The following is a 14988-nucleotide window of genomic DNA, read 5'->3' as shown; positions in this document are numbered from 1 at the left end:
ATTCCAACATCACTGCTGCTTGAGTGCTTAGATCCAGTATTGCCTTCACCAACTGATGTTATTAAAACCTCTCTCTCATCTGGGGAATTCCCATTATTTTTAAAAACTGCCATTGTAAAGCCTCTGCTGAAGAAACCAACACTAGACCATAATGATTTAAAGAACTACTGCCCAGTTTCTAATCTCCCATTCATATAAAAAATCTTAGAAAAGATCATTCTATCCCAGCTTGTATCTCATCTAAATTTAAACAGTCTTTTTAGCAATGTACAATCTGCATATCGCCCTTGCCACAGTACTGAAACTACTCTTCTAAAAGTAGTTAATGACATTCTCTCTGTGTTGGATAGCGGAAAGATTACAGTCCTACCCTCCTTGATTTGTCTGCAGCATTTGACACAATAGACCATGATATATTACTTCACTGTCTCTAGCATGTATCTGGTAGTCATGATACAGCCTTACTGTAGTTCAAATCCTACTTGGTCAACAGGACACAAATTGTATCTGCAAATGGAATACACTCCAGCCCAGTTGATCTATGCTGTGGTGTTCCACAGGGGTCTGTTCTCTTCATTCTGTACACTCGCTCTCAAGTGTCATAGATCATCATACAGTGTCTCACCAATTGTATGCTGATGACACCCAAATATACAAATCTAGCCACCCAACTGAAGTTGATGCTACCATCCAAGGTGTAGAGAGGTGCATTTCTGATGTGAAATCATGGATGACATGTGACAAGCTGCAGATGAATGATGATACAACTGAGGCCATTCTGATCACAACACAAAGACTTTCTCATTCACATCCTTTACCTCAAACAATAAATATCAGCAGCACCAATATTAAATTCACACAATCAGTACAAAACCTAGGTGTTACTCTGAACAGTACTTTCACAATGCACCAACATGCAGCAAGGCTGCATATCTTGAGCTGAGACGCATCAGCTCAATTCGCAAATATCTTTCAGTTGATGCCACTAAAACACTTGTGTGTTCATTAGTACTTTCAAGACTGGACTATTGTAACTCAATTCTGTCTGGTTCATCTCAATATCTGCTCCAGAAACTTAAAAAAGTTCAAAACACACCTGCTCGGATCATACTTAGAATACCACGATCAGAGCACACCTCCCCACTGCTCTGTACCCTACACTGGCTATCCATTCCATCCAGAATCAAACACAAAATTTCTTCTGTGTGCAACATTTCACTGTCAGACTCTAGTCCAACATACCTATCCGACCTCTCCCATTTGTACACACCAGCAAGATACTTATGCTCCTCTTCTGACAATCGTATACTCATTATTCCCACTATGAAAACAAAGTCATATGGACAGCATTCTTTTGCATACCAAGGCCCAGCAACATGGAATGAATTGCCCACTGAACTTAGACACAAAGACACAGTGATCACATTTAAGAGGGCTCTCAAAACTCACTTATTTCGACTGCAAGAACAAACTTAAAGATCTAATAATGTTTCCTACCTTAAATATTTTCAGCATGCTTTTTAATGTTTTTCTAATTTCATGGTGTTTGTTTTTGTAATCATATCATTATATGTTTTTTATCTTATAGGTAACCGCTCCAGTGGCCTAGTGGTTAGAGCGTCTGCCTCGGATGCGGGAGGTCATGGGTTCGATCCCCGGCCGAGGCATACCAAAGACTTACAAAAATGGTACTAACAGCTGCCTCGCTTGGCGCTCAGCATTAAGTGGTTAGTGTTAGGACTGGTCAGCCTGGTGTCAGGATAATGTGACTGGGTGGGACATCATGCTACATGTCTGCGGCATGATGCCCTAGTGCTAGACATCACTATAAACTACCACATTGCAGACATCGTAGCAATATGACTGAAAAATTGTTAAAGCTACGTTAAAAATCCAAATCACATCACATCACATCTTATGGGTGTTGTCTAATGTTGTAAAGCGCTTAGAGCTTCTAAAGACTAGGTGCTATACAAAGTCCTCATGTTGTTGTTGTTGTAGGGTTTAACGCCATTTTTCAGCACACAATAAGCTATACATGTTGGCCAGTATTAATGGTGGAGGAAGAACCCAGAAAAACCCCAGAAAGAACCACTGACCAACAAGAAGCTACTGGCAAGCTTTCTCACATACCCACATTAGCCAAGACTCGAACCCACGCAGACAGAGGTGAGATGGCAGTCACTCCGTAATGGAGAGTACTTTAGACCACTCTGCCACTCGGGGCCCCCAAAGTCCTCATTATTATATATATATATATATATATATATATATATATATATATATATATATATATATATATATATATATATATATATATATATTGATAACGAATTTTCTGAGTGCATACATTTAGTAATCACCTATAAAAGACTTTAAACCCTTGGGCTTAGTCTCTTCTTGCATACTCCAAAAACACACATGATGAAGTATGATCTATAAAATTGTGGTACATTTGTACTGAAAGAGCTCTATCACTGATTCTGAACTATATCATTCTCTCATTTTGTTAAATACCAGAACTTTGCAATATCATTATTAATATTTAGAAATGTACCTAATATTTATATATATATATATTCATATATGCAATAAATGTTGTATGATTACCATAATGACTTCTTTAGTAACATTGCCATCAAACTTATACCATTATTACTATTCAATGCCAATTATTATTCCCAAAATAGGTGACTACATTGCAGGGGACCACTTTCTACTCAGAATATTATATTTGTAAAATAGTGCACAGTATTATGTAGTAAACAATAAGGGAGGGGTTCCATAGTTACATTTTCATTTTAAAACAAAGCTTTCCAGCTCTTATATTTGCACAGCATTCTCAGAAAATTAATTTGCATCTATGCAACATTACACTTGTTACATGTCATGTTGCAGGAAGAGCATCCAAACCCAGGAAAGCCCTACCATGGTACCAGGAGACATGCCTACCTTCCAGACAATACAGAAGGACGTAAAGTGCTGGTTCTCTTGAGAAAAGCATTCGATAGACGCCTTGTATTTGCCATTGGTCGATCAGTCACAACAGGAGCAGAAAATACAATTGTATGGAATGACATTCATCACAAGACAAATAGAGCTGGTGGTCCTCAGAAGTAGGTGTCTCTTTGATATCAATATTCTCAACATTTTTAAATGTCAATATTACTCAATTAAATTCCAGTATTCATTGGAGATATAGTATTAACTATAATTTGTCTCAAAAGCAGTATGTATCTAGTATCTTTGTTATATTTTGCACATTTCTTAAGGGACCTGACTAAAGTGAATTTTCTTTGAACAATAGTACAGTCCTACCCACTTATATCAACATCACTTATTTATGTCGACAAGCCGCCTATTTCAACAAAAAAGCAAAGTCACTGTCCCTTTGTCTACTAATACTACCAAAATTGGCATGCTTATGTCGACATCGACATAAAAAAATAAATGTATATGCCAACAGAAGCCCTTGGTTCCAACTTAAACAAATCCTTTGTTTTCTAATCATTTATGTCGACAAGCTGACTATTCCAACCCATACTTTGTTCAACAATTAGTTAATCTTGCCGACAGGCTTTAATTTTCTCACCTAATTATTTATGTCAGCAAGTGGCCAGTTCCGACCTGTGCTTTATTCAACAATTTGTTGATCTTGCCACCAGGCTTTAATGTCACGGTTGGATAAAAAATCAAGCTTTTTTTTTCCTATAAAGTTGGCCTCTCGTGTCGACTTAAATAAAAGCAACAAAATCTAATTGATTCTTGCATTTTCCAAAGAGATTGGTGATTAAAGCAAGTTTATTGTGCTGTGACAGTTTCCTTTTAATTTTATTTAGCATGTGTCATTGTATACAATATTATGCCTTCATTAATCATATCAGCCGCATATCTCTTGTTGGCTTTTATGTACTTTTCATGATGACTTCTGTAACTAAATAAATGTTCTGTTTAAAAACAACTTGTTGATGGGTTTTCATTTCCCTGTTAAGCCCCATCCCCTTGGTAGCCTCAATAAGATGGGAACAGACTGACCAAACTCAAGGCCAATTTAAATACATGTACTTGAAGCATGTAATTAACAACTATGCAACCATGTGCTAATGCCGACATTGAATATCAACATTGAATATCGTAATGAATAGTAGATGCTATTATAGTGTTACTATATCTTTTCTTGGTGCTAGTCCCCATATCCAAGGATAATTTTATTACCTCATCAAGTTAGTAATGGGAAGTCTAGAATAAAATCCAACCCAATCCCAAAAACACATGCCATATTGTTGTGCACTGCAGAGCTGTAAGGCTTCTACCCAGTATGACAAGACCAGCAGGTCTACTCCCTCAGCTCTCCTTAAGCTCATCAAGCCTAATTCAGATTCACTGGTACAAGGAAGGAGTGATAATCCAGAGCATGACTTAGAACTTTGAGCAGAAACTTGTCCTGTCTTCTCTGCCAAATTAGATTAAGATGAAACTTGGATCCTATGGGGAACCAAGCAGACAGCAGTCATTTGATATCCACAGTTTGCCATAAGTAATAACTACAGGGTCCACATATAAAGAGTCCCTTTGGGAACTGTGTTCAGTGCAATACAATTCATCAGAGTCAACCATGCTTTCCTAGTGCCTATGTCGAAGAGTATTAAACATGGGGGTGGGTGGGTGATGTACCATTCATTGTACACTTGTTCAGACATTGATGGGGTATCTGTGAATACAGCAAACTACAAACATATATTATCAGACTGAATTTTAATAATCCAGATGTATCAGGTGGCTAGTTGATAAAAAACTAGTTCAAAGTGTGTTCTTAATATAGCTCTCTTCGGCTCAGTTTTCTCGCAGTGACCATGTATTATTACTTTAAATATGCATACAACACCCAGAACATGTCCTATCAACATTGCTTACATTGATCAAATGTATCATCAATATAGCACTGATTGCGCTAATAGAAAACATCAGAGTAAATACTTAAAGGTCAAGTTCAGTTTATATACAATGTATATTATATGAACTTCTTGGACTGTAAATATTTAATTTTTTCATGAGTTGGTTTGAATCATCAAGTGATATAGCCATTAAAACATGTTTTTATACAGTACCTTACCCATGGTTGAAATCAGGTTCTTTGTTTAATTCTGGCATGTTAAATATTGCTCTAAATCATCATTATGGTGCCACAGGGGAAATCATTTACTATAATCTGATTTAGCTATAATTGGGGGCAGCATCTTCATGAGTGTAGCCCTAAATTATTCCTCTACACACTAAATTGCTCCAATTAAGAAAAAGGAGATAGGCACAAAGGTGTAGGCAACAGGAGATAAATTATTTCCCTAACCAGCAACTTTCTAATCAAAGTGATGCTTAATGACTTTTAAAACATGATTGTGTATGCTGTTGCTGCATAGTTTCAGTAAACTGAGATAAAGTCACTGTAAATTACAACAGAAGAGCAGAGTACTTGTTATATGAATCCCATTAATAAAATGAGTGTTAGATCCTTTTGTAGTCTTTTAAATTTATCACAATCTCCTTTACATGAAATCTTGAGTTGTGATAATTGGTTCAGATATAGTAGAAGATAAAAACTGAGACAAACTTTTATGTCACTTTCACAAGTCTACATATTTAATCTGGCATCTGGTATTTTGTATATCCTTGTTTCATTTTTGTATACATTGCAATTTAAAATAGTGAAAAGACGTTCAGCATGTGAATATGATTTCAATAGAATCAGTTTATTGATTGTATTAATCTTTATGGAATATACTAATATTTGATGAAATCTATTGAAGGTGTTGCTTTCTACTACTGTCATTTTATCATCAGAGTTCAAACAAGTTAGTGTGAGAAAGCTTGCCAGTAGCTTCTTGTGGGTCAGTCATTCTTCCAGGCTTCTTTAAAGGTTCGTAATCCACCAGTTATATTGGCTGTCATGTATAGCCTATCTTGTGCTGAAAAATGACATTAAGACCTACAATAAAAACAACAAAAATCAAACCAATTAGTTTTGACATCAAAATAGTTCAAACAATACTTCCATTAGATATACAGATATGTAAAGTTTTGTTTTTGGTTTTGGTTTGGTTTGGTGTAACAACACAAGTAGGTTATTTAGTGCCCAGGCAATTGGAATGAAGTGCCTTGCCCATGGAAACACCATGGTAACTGATACCGGCTGGTCCCATGGGCTGATTTGAACCAACACTCTTTTGGTCATGAGTCTTTCACACATTCCAATGAGCCATCGCAGCTCCCGTAGAGTTCTGTGAATTCTATGCTTTGTCTTGTATTTATTATCTATTCTGTTTTTTGTAATTGTCTTCACCAAGAAGGTGGTGACACTCAAAAGTATTTAAGCTAGCTTAAAATGGTTATGTGTTCTTTGTTGTCAGTTTGTTGTTCAGTTCAAGTTTGTTATTGTTAATCCTTCTGAATGGATGGTTATATCAACATGGGAGTTTCACTAAAAAAATCCCAAACTTTTATGTAATGTTATGTTGGTTCTAAATGAAAATGGTGCCAATCTGATATCCGGTATGACTCCATCTTGAAAATCTTGTCACTTCTACGTATATCGACATCGGGTTTTCACCAGAAGACTTCTTATAATTAAAATTGTTTCAATCTTAAATCAATTGTAGCGGCCACTGTGGTAGATTTGAAAATCTTATCACTCAAAATTGCCATATTTGCCAACCTATAAGATGATACTTTTTGACCAGAAAATCTTAGCTTCATCTTATGCTCCAAATCGACTTATATATCAAATATGTCATCCAAATTGTTTTATCAAATGTCACGTTTTTTCCTAAGGAAAAAAACTCTTCAAAAAGTAAACCCCCCCCAAAATATGGAACAAAATATTTCATTTTGGGGAAGAGATTGTGTATGAAAAAATACAGTACTCCACATTAAGAAGGATTTGAAACAATTACATGATCGTCAGTATTAAAAATTAACGTAATCAGATGAATTGCACTAAAGCAGCGTGCACTAGTAATTTATGTTGTTTAAATTTGATTACATATACGTGCGTTAAGATTGACAAGTTAGAAGATGAATAACCTTGACAAAGATATTCCATCACATTTTTCTTTTTGCACCTCATGATCTAATAAAAGTTATGCCCCATTAGAGAGAGAGAGAGAGAGATGTTTTGATGATTGTCTTTCACTTGCCTGATGACTGTAATTTTTCTCATGTACATGAGTGCAGTACTCTATATTTCATTATCAATTATTACCACTGGGTAAGCAGTTTCTTTTAGTTTTAGTTACCACTTCCATTTACCTTGAGTACATGGTTTTGTAGTGGTATTTACATGCTAATTAAATATGCTACAGCTGTAGTCAGATCTTCCAAGCTAGCAGCTGTTTGAAGTCAATATTCGGAAGACCAGATCAGTTTAGTAAGGCCACCAATACAGAAATGAGGCTACCCATAGGGCATTGTGAATATGGTACCATATAATGAAAACAAATGCTGGTAACTTCTCAACCAGTGACGTCTTTAGAACTTACTGATAGAACTGAGCAATTTAAAGTATGAGCAAAGATCAAAAACAGTTGCCACCTAAGTACATGAAGAATACATGCCCTGTTAAAAAAAAATCCTATTTGTTGGGGATGGAGAGGTCATTGCGTTTGCCAAGAAAATTAAAATGTGAAATGGTCATTCTTGGGATTTAACCTAAATGGAGTGTATATGGATATAAATATTGTGAATATTTAAACTTTGAAGGAGTATGGTATGAATTTTCATAGTTTACATTTACTATTTAATTTATTAATGTTTTCTCTCTTTGACAAAAGCTTCAGATATACAGGGGCAGTAAGGTACAAAAAAAAACATGAAGTGCTGAAATCTCTCTCACTTTCTCTCTCTCTTTCTCATATTGGGCAATAATATTTTATTTTGATCACAAGGTGCAAGAAGAAACATGAAGTTACTATAGTTTAATTCCACACAGCATCATGAAATTTATCCTATCTGTCATTCAATACATTTTCACGTCAGCATCATTTTTTGTAGCTAAAAGTACATAATGCATTTAAAATATTTCGTGTGAAACAAATTAGGTACTTTTAGTTACACTTAATCATTCTGATCTGAGAGGTTACAGAGTTGCAGATAGGGTCAAATTCACGATGCTGTGTGGAATTAAGTGAAAAAGACGAAGCCAAGTTATTGATCTGGCCTCGTCTTATAATCGGCATTGACTTATATAAGGATGAAAGATGGAAAATTTGCCAATTTGCTCATTTGACTTATATTCCACATCATCTTATAGGTCGACAAATATACAGTATTTGGTGCAGTTTGAGCACATTATACAATTTTGTATGCATTTTAGTCTGTTTATTAGCTTAAAATATGCAGATATTATGGTGAAACTTTACCCAACACTTTCAATGAAAATTTTTAACTCCAGACTTGGAAATGTCATCTGTACTGACAATTGATAAATGCAGATATTGATTGGTCATAATATTTTCAAGTGAGATTAGGAATCCAGTCACATTTTATGATGAAAGGGCCCGGCAGCTTTATATATGTTTTAGTCTGATCCCTTTTGTTTCAGTTATGGATACCCAGATCCTGATTACTTGAGGAGAGTCCGGGAAGAATTGGCAGCAAAAGGGGTCACTGAGGACACATAATACAAAGTCGTCATGATTGATATACGAACAGATAATTATCGCTGATAACGTTTTGTCAAAGAAATGTTTTTTTTAGATGAATTAAAACATTTGCATCAGATTGAATTTCTATAAATCTAGTGCATTTAATATTTTTGGGACAAAACCTTTGTGCAAATATTAAAATATTTGCTGATACTATGATCCTGGATTGAATTTCATTTCAATATTTGTAAAAACAGGTTCTTTCCTAAATGTACTATATTTTCATGCTTATAAAAACTGTGATATACAATACTTAGATCTGCCAGAAGTTGTTTTGGTATTTTGTTTTCAAATTTCTGTCCAGCAGATCATTTTTGTAAAATATAAACATCATGTATCTCCACGCACATCCAAACGTGTATGTAGCAAATAAGCTAACGCTCTAGAATGCAAATTTTAAATACTGGTAGATAGTGCTGCATGGCTAAATTTCTAGATTAAAAATAAATGTTTCCAGCAAAAAATGCATAAGAAGATGAATATCATGGAGTTTTCATGATGCATTAAACTGCTATCACCTTTTCATTTGTTAGATAATAATGTTATTATTGCCTATAGTTTGTATGACATTAACAAAAGTAAAGTCATGATATCAATTACTTTCTATAATATTAATGCATTATTGATGTACAGCAATGAAGGAATACATCCAAAACAGTTGGTAGGGCAGTTTTAAAGAGCTTTTTCTTTTATCATTGGGACTACTGCATGATCAGAAATAAATATTAACCACACTTTTCATTATTCAGCAATTAATTTAGTCAAACATTCATAGGAATATGTAATGAATGCTTTTCTAACTTGTCTAAGCTGACAAATATAAATTTACATCGTCTTTATCCTGAAAATATAACAAACTTAATGTGCACTACATTCTTTTCTTCCACCTCACTTCAGCAGATTCGTAATTATTTATGCTTTGATGCCTAGTAATTGCCATTGATGTATATAAATTAACAGTAAATAGCACAGCAGGACATGGATGTATTGTAATGCTAATATTGTTAATGTACTTGGTAGGAATTACCCAACAACCTCCCTTCATTAGCATTTACTAAGTTATCTTTGAGAAACTAGATGAGTGATGCAAATGTTCATTGCTAGTTTATGTAATTTTATTGAGTTGATAAGGCCTCTAGCTTTTGATTGATACTATGTGCAACATGTTTATTTACCTCTTCGCTAGCCAAGGTTCGGATATGTTAACTCTATCTACATGTTGATAATTTATTGCTTTGTCCTAGCAACATCTGTTTTATTTCATGAGTTGCCTCCCTTAGTATGTAATGCCAACTAACCAATAGATGTGTAACAGTGTTGCACTGTATATCAACTGAAAACAGTGGATTCAGTTGACTTCAAAATGATACTTTGTTAGTGTAACATTGTAAGTATGACTACTTACCAGAGAGAAGTCATAACAGGTTTAATATCTGAGTTAAAGGTATTTGTACAAACACTGACTGGCAGTGGAAAAGTGCTTATTTGTGAATCCATTCAAGCTGTGTGCTCCCCTTGTCTCGATCTTGTGGGAATAGTGTCCAAATCTGAACAACTTCAAAATTTGATTGGATGTGGTGGCTTGCCACTATATCCAGTGAAATTCACTGACCCAAAGCACAGAAATATCTGCTCAGTCCGCCAAGGTGTCGATAGGGTTAACATATTGGAACTTTGGGTAGTAGGATGGTTTATGTAAATAGCTGCAATTGTTCTCAGTTAGTTATCAGTTCTCTCAGTTGTTTATCAAGATACAAATGTTATTTCTCCATGTAAAGAAGTAATTATGTACTTATTAGGAATTTGTGAATTCTCTGAAACTTGTTTTCCCTACAGTTGTCCGTATCTGTGAAACAAAGCTTTTTATTTTACAAAGTACTCATTTTGCTTGGATGCCTTGCTATCTTTAATTGGCTAGGGTTGAGTAGATTAATTTAAGGTAGTTTTATTAGATTACATACTAAATTACATTTATAACAGCGTTCAGTTGATCGACTGAAATGAGTTACCCGACATACGACTTGGGCCGCTGGTTCTTAAGCATGTAGGATTTAGTTTTTTGTTAATTCCACCGCCTTTGATTCGAAAGACGTAAATAATATGATAATAGAAAAGTAGGCCTGCTTTTTATTTAGTGCAACAATACAACAAATGCTTCTGCTAGTCTGATATCAAAACACGGTCGGCATTTAATAAGGTTCTCTGAGAAATGCTCACAGTGAGAAATGCTCACAGATATAGCTGTTATGGTAGATTGACACATTTTACATTTATTTACAAGAGGACACATTGCACTTATGATGATTACACTGAAAAGGAACTAAAAGATAGAACCAGAACACAAATTTCAGTTAATAAAACAAATATTTAATTGGTATTTATTTTCTAAAGTACTGCCTCCACTAGGCGTGCCATTTTCATTGATTGAAATTTCCTTGAATATCGTTAATTACGGTGTACTAAGAATCTCATTTAAAAAGAAAATGTAACAAATTTTATGACTTCTTTTTAATGTTGATATTTCATAATGTTGATTCAAATTTTCAGGTCCTATCTACCGTTTTTGACGATAAAACAAGCGACATACCAGTTTCTGTTACCAATTTTGATTGTGATTTTCTTCAACAAATAGGGATCAGTTTTGGGGTATTTTCTGATTTAAAAATGGGATCCATGCCTGACCCTGTGTTATAAGTGGGTTTGCGAGTAATCAGGGCGTAATTATCGAGGGAGTGGGGTGTGTGTGTGTGTATATATACATGTATATATATATGTGTGTGTGTGTGTGTGCGTATATATATATATATATATATATATATATATATATATATATATATATATATATATATATATATTAATATATATATATTAGTTTATCCCATGCTTTGAACATAAATCAGGACAAAGGAAAATTTATATGTGTGTGTATGTTGTATAGAAATATAAGTTTAGTCAGTGAAACCCATTGTATGAACCAACTCTGCTTTACTACCTAATAATGCTATATAGCCAGTGTACTTGTAATAATGCCATTTTGTTAGTTTACTTGTAATACTTTGCTTTGTGTATCACTGATTTATTTACCCTTTGCTTTAATGTCATCACATCATACAAACATATCATTGGTTTATTTAACTCATTGCTTTGTCATCATCACATCATGGAAACTTGTTATTGAAAAGTACCTAAATATACATCCAGAACATATATGGAAGAAACTCAGGTGCATAAACATAGCACACTGATTCTCAGATTATGATTGTTATGAAAATAATTACACAGATATTATTGAATCAGGGTTTCTATGGATCAGGAAAGTGTCAGGGAATTTTCAGTTATCAATAAAATCCACATAAAGTCAAACTTATTGGAAGAGTCAGTGAAACTTGAAATTTTAGTGTAAATTCAGAAATTAGTTAGAGAAATGTTTGCGCTCAGCAGAAATCTTGTATGAATTAGCTCATGGGGAAACATGTTGTATAGTCACACTATAGGTATCATTTCTTATCCATGATTTGAAATAAGCTTTGGTACAAAATATTTGGAATATCGTCAGAATTTGTTTAAGGGTATTAATGTAGATTCTTCTCCCATTCTGTAGTCTTATACTGTTATTGATAAGGAAAGAGACAAGGTGTAGTGTCCAGTAGACTTTTGGTTACCATGAATAAGAAAATACCTGTAGATCTTTGATTACCTTGAATAAGGAAACACATGTAGACTTTTGGTTATCTTGAATAAGAAAACACCTTTACAGTTTTGGTCACCTTGAGTCAGGAAACAGACAGGTGTAGTACACCTTGCTTTTCTTGCATTTTGTAACGTAAGCATAAATTCTATATTTTGTATAAATGTATTTGTGTTGATTAACATTTCACCATGCGCAGCATTTTTCATTGTTTTATTGTGAAACATGGTATAGGGTTGAATGGAGAGGAGGTGGAGGCCAAGTTTAATGACAGGGTCAGTTCCATTGTTCTATATGATTGAAGAAAGAATGAAAGTAAGATTTACATTTTTTCTTGATAATTGAAAGATGTATTTAAAGTGCCTTGAATTGTACAATTATAGTTTTTCTTTTGAATATATATTATTATATTATACTTTTTATTATATATTATATTTCATTATCGTATTTAATATTTTCTACCTGCCAGTTCAAATGCAGCATCGAGTATTGCTGATTTATGCATCTGTCCATCAACCCATACCTACAGTATATGTACATCAATATACAGCTGGTTCTGTTTTTGGAAATTCTGGCATGCAGATTGTTTGATTTTCAATTTATTACAAAGTGAAAATAAAACAAACAACTGTATGTTCAACAATACATAGCAACAGTATTCATGCTCGGATAGCACCGTCCAGAGACGTTTGAACTTGGTAGAGTAGCGCACGCTCAATGTTTCGTTTAAAAAAGAAAACTTGTTTTTGTCTACTTAAAATTCAAAGTTGGACTCTTAATGTGAATGATTGCGCTTTGAAACAACTTGTCCAATTGACCTGGAATCAAAGTAGTAAGTATATTTATTACCATTGTTATTACTATCTATAGATGACAATCGCGATGTTTATGCCCTGTCACTTCAATGATCTTTGTTGGACGGACACCAACTATTTACATGACCCGTGTGACTTATATCGCTACTATAAACATTTTCTCAACAAAGTAAATCTGGGAAAATTGGAAAGCAGCTGGGGCGTGAAAGCTCATTTCACTGGTGGAAATAAAGCTTCTTTATCGTTTTGACTTATTCATTATGAGGCTTTTGCTTTTGCCAAATCCAGCCTTCTTCAGCTGCCATTTTTCTAATTTAGTGTTTGGACTGACTAGTAAAATGGGTTGTAACTGAAGGAGACGGGATAGCCCTTGTCCTTTATATGCTTTTTTGTAATATTTCTAAAGATCCCAGATAGTACTGCTTATACTCTGAACCATTCAGATTTTGCGAATAGTTATGAATATTTACCATAAATAAGTGTTTTAATGAGCAGAATAGTATTATCAATATTGAAAACATCGAGGATATCACGTTCAGCCATTTGCCAGGTCGAAAGTTACTTTAGTTTATCATGTATACTTTCAAACGACCAAACAACTTGGGATCTTCCACATAGAAATCTAAAAAAATCAAACGCTCCATCGTCTTCTACATGAGAGTATTTTTTTTTTTACTATCAAATGTAGTTCCTAACATACATAACTATTTTTAAGCAGGTATCATGCGTATGAGGCTGTCTAGTATGTAGAAATATTGTACAATTCTAACAACGTCAAATTTATGTGGGGGGAAAAAATGAGCGTATCATAATAAACCTTCTCCGTCAACCTTTCAGTTTTTGGTGAACATGATGACATGTCGTCTAGATAATGGCAACGCGTATATAAATGACATCATCATATACAAAGGGGTGCTCTACATATATTATTAACTTCTGTGCTTGTATGTGTCTGATTTAGATTTTTAATGTAGCTTTAACAATTTTCCAATTATATCGCTACGATGTCTGCAGTGAGGCAGTTTAAAGTGATGTCTAGCACTGGTGCATTATGCCGCAGACATATAGCCTAATGTCCCACCCAGACACATTATTCTGACACCAGGCCGACCAGTCCTAACACTAACCTCTTAATGCTGAGCGCCTAGCAAGGCAGCCGTTAGTACCATCTTTAGAAGTCTTTGGTATGACTCAGCCGGGGTTCGAACCCACGACCTCCCTCATCCGGGGTGGACGTTCTCTCCGTTGGGCCACCGGAGCAGTCCCTTCTCACAGAGTGACACGTGTAAGGTGAAGCTGCTTGCATTTACAACATGCACAATGGAAAGAATGTTGGTATACCTCTTTGTTTTTTTCTTGTACTCTTGCTGAAATTTCTATGAATATTGTACGTGTGGAAATTGTACATTATCTATGCACACAACTAACCAAACTGAATGATCCAATATGCTAACAAAATCAACATGAATAAATCTAAAGTACACTGTCTTCAGAAGGTATTAAAACAGGTAAACATAATTTTGTCAGGAAAGCAATTACCAGCTTCTGAAAGTGCAATGACTAAATTCCAATATATATAAAAAGTCAAAAACGTTATCTGCCTTTTCCACTATTTACCGTATAGGTCCAGGAAGAGAGAATGACCAAGTGGATCTAACAGCATTTTTATTGGTGCACATATGAAATAAGGCCAAGATGAATGCTCTGTAACCCATGTTACACCCATCAATAATACACCAAAATAAAGGAAATTAACAGGTTTTTCTAACAATACATAAGATACACAAGG

General features: G+C 34.6%; 1 protein-coding gene across 2 annotated transcripts in view; it reads left to right on the top strand.

Annotated features, from left to right (window-relative positions):
• The window catches only part of LOC149795805 (uncharacterized), a 52081-nt gene extending 37394 nt beyond the window's left edge, over positions 1 to 14687 (top strand). The window contains exons 6-8 of one of the 2 annotated variants that reach the window (XR_016422416.1): positions 2899 to 3116; positions 5839 to 5914; positions 8594 to 14687. Coding sequence is in view for 1 of the 2 variants with exons in the window: in XM_089965707.1 (XP_089821833.1) it covers positions 2899 to 3116; positions 8594 to 8672 (297 nt within the window). In the remaining variant the exon portion in view is untranslated. The remainder of the gene's footprint in view (positions 1 to 2898; positions 3117 to 5838; positions 5915 to 8593) is intronic. The other variant, XM_089965707.1, reaches the window with a different exon arrangement.
• The last annotated feature ends 301 nt before the right edge of the window (positions 14688 to 14988 follow it).

Source organism: Sinohyriopsis cumingii, chromosome 7 (assembly GCF_028554795.1).
Source record: "Sinohyriopsis cumingii isolate HCF-2022 chromosome 7, ASM2855479v2, whole genome shotgun sequence".
Lineage (NCBI taxonomy): Eukaryota > Metazoa > Mollusca > Bivalvia > Unionida > Unionidae > Sinohyriopsis > Sinohyriopsis cumingii.
The sequence above is the reverse complement of the archived record's forward strand: the minus strand, read 5'-3'. Positions and strand labels throughout refer to the sequence as shown.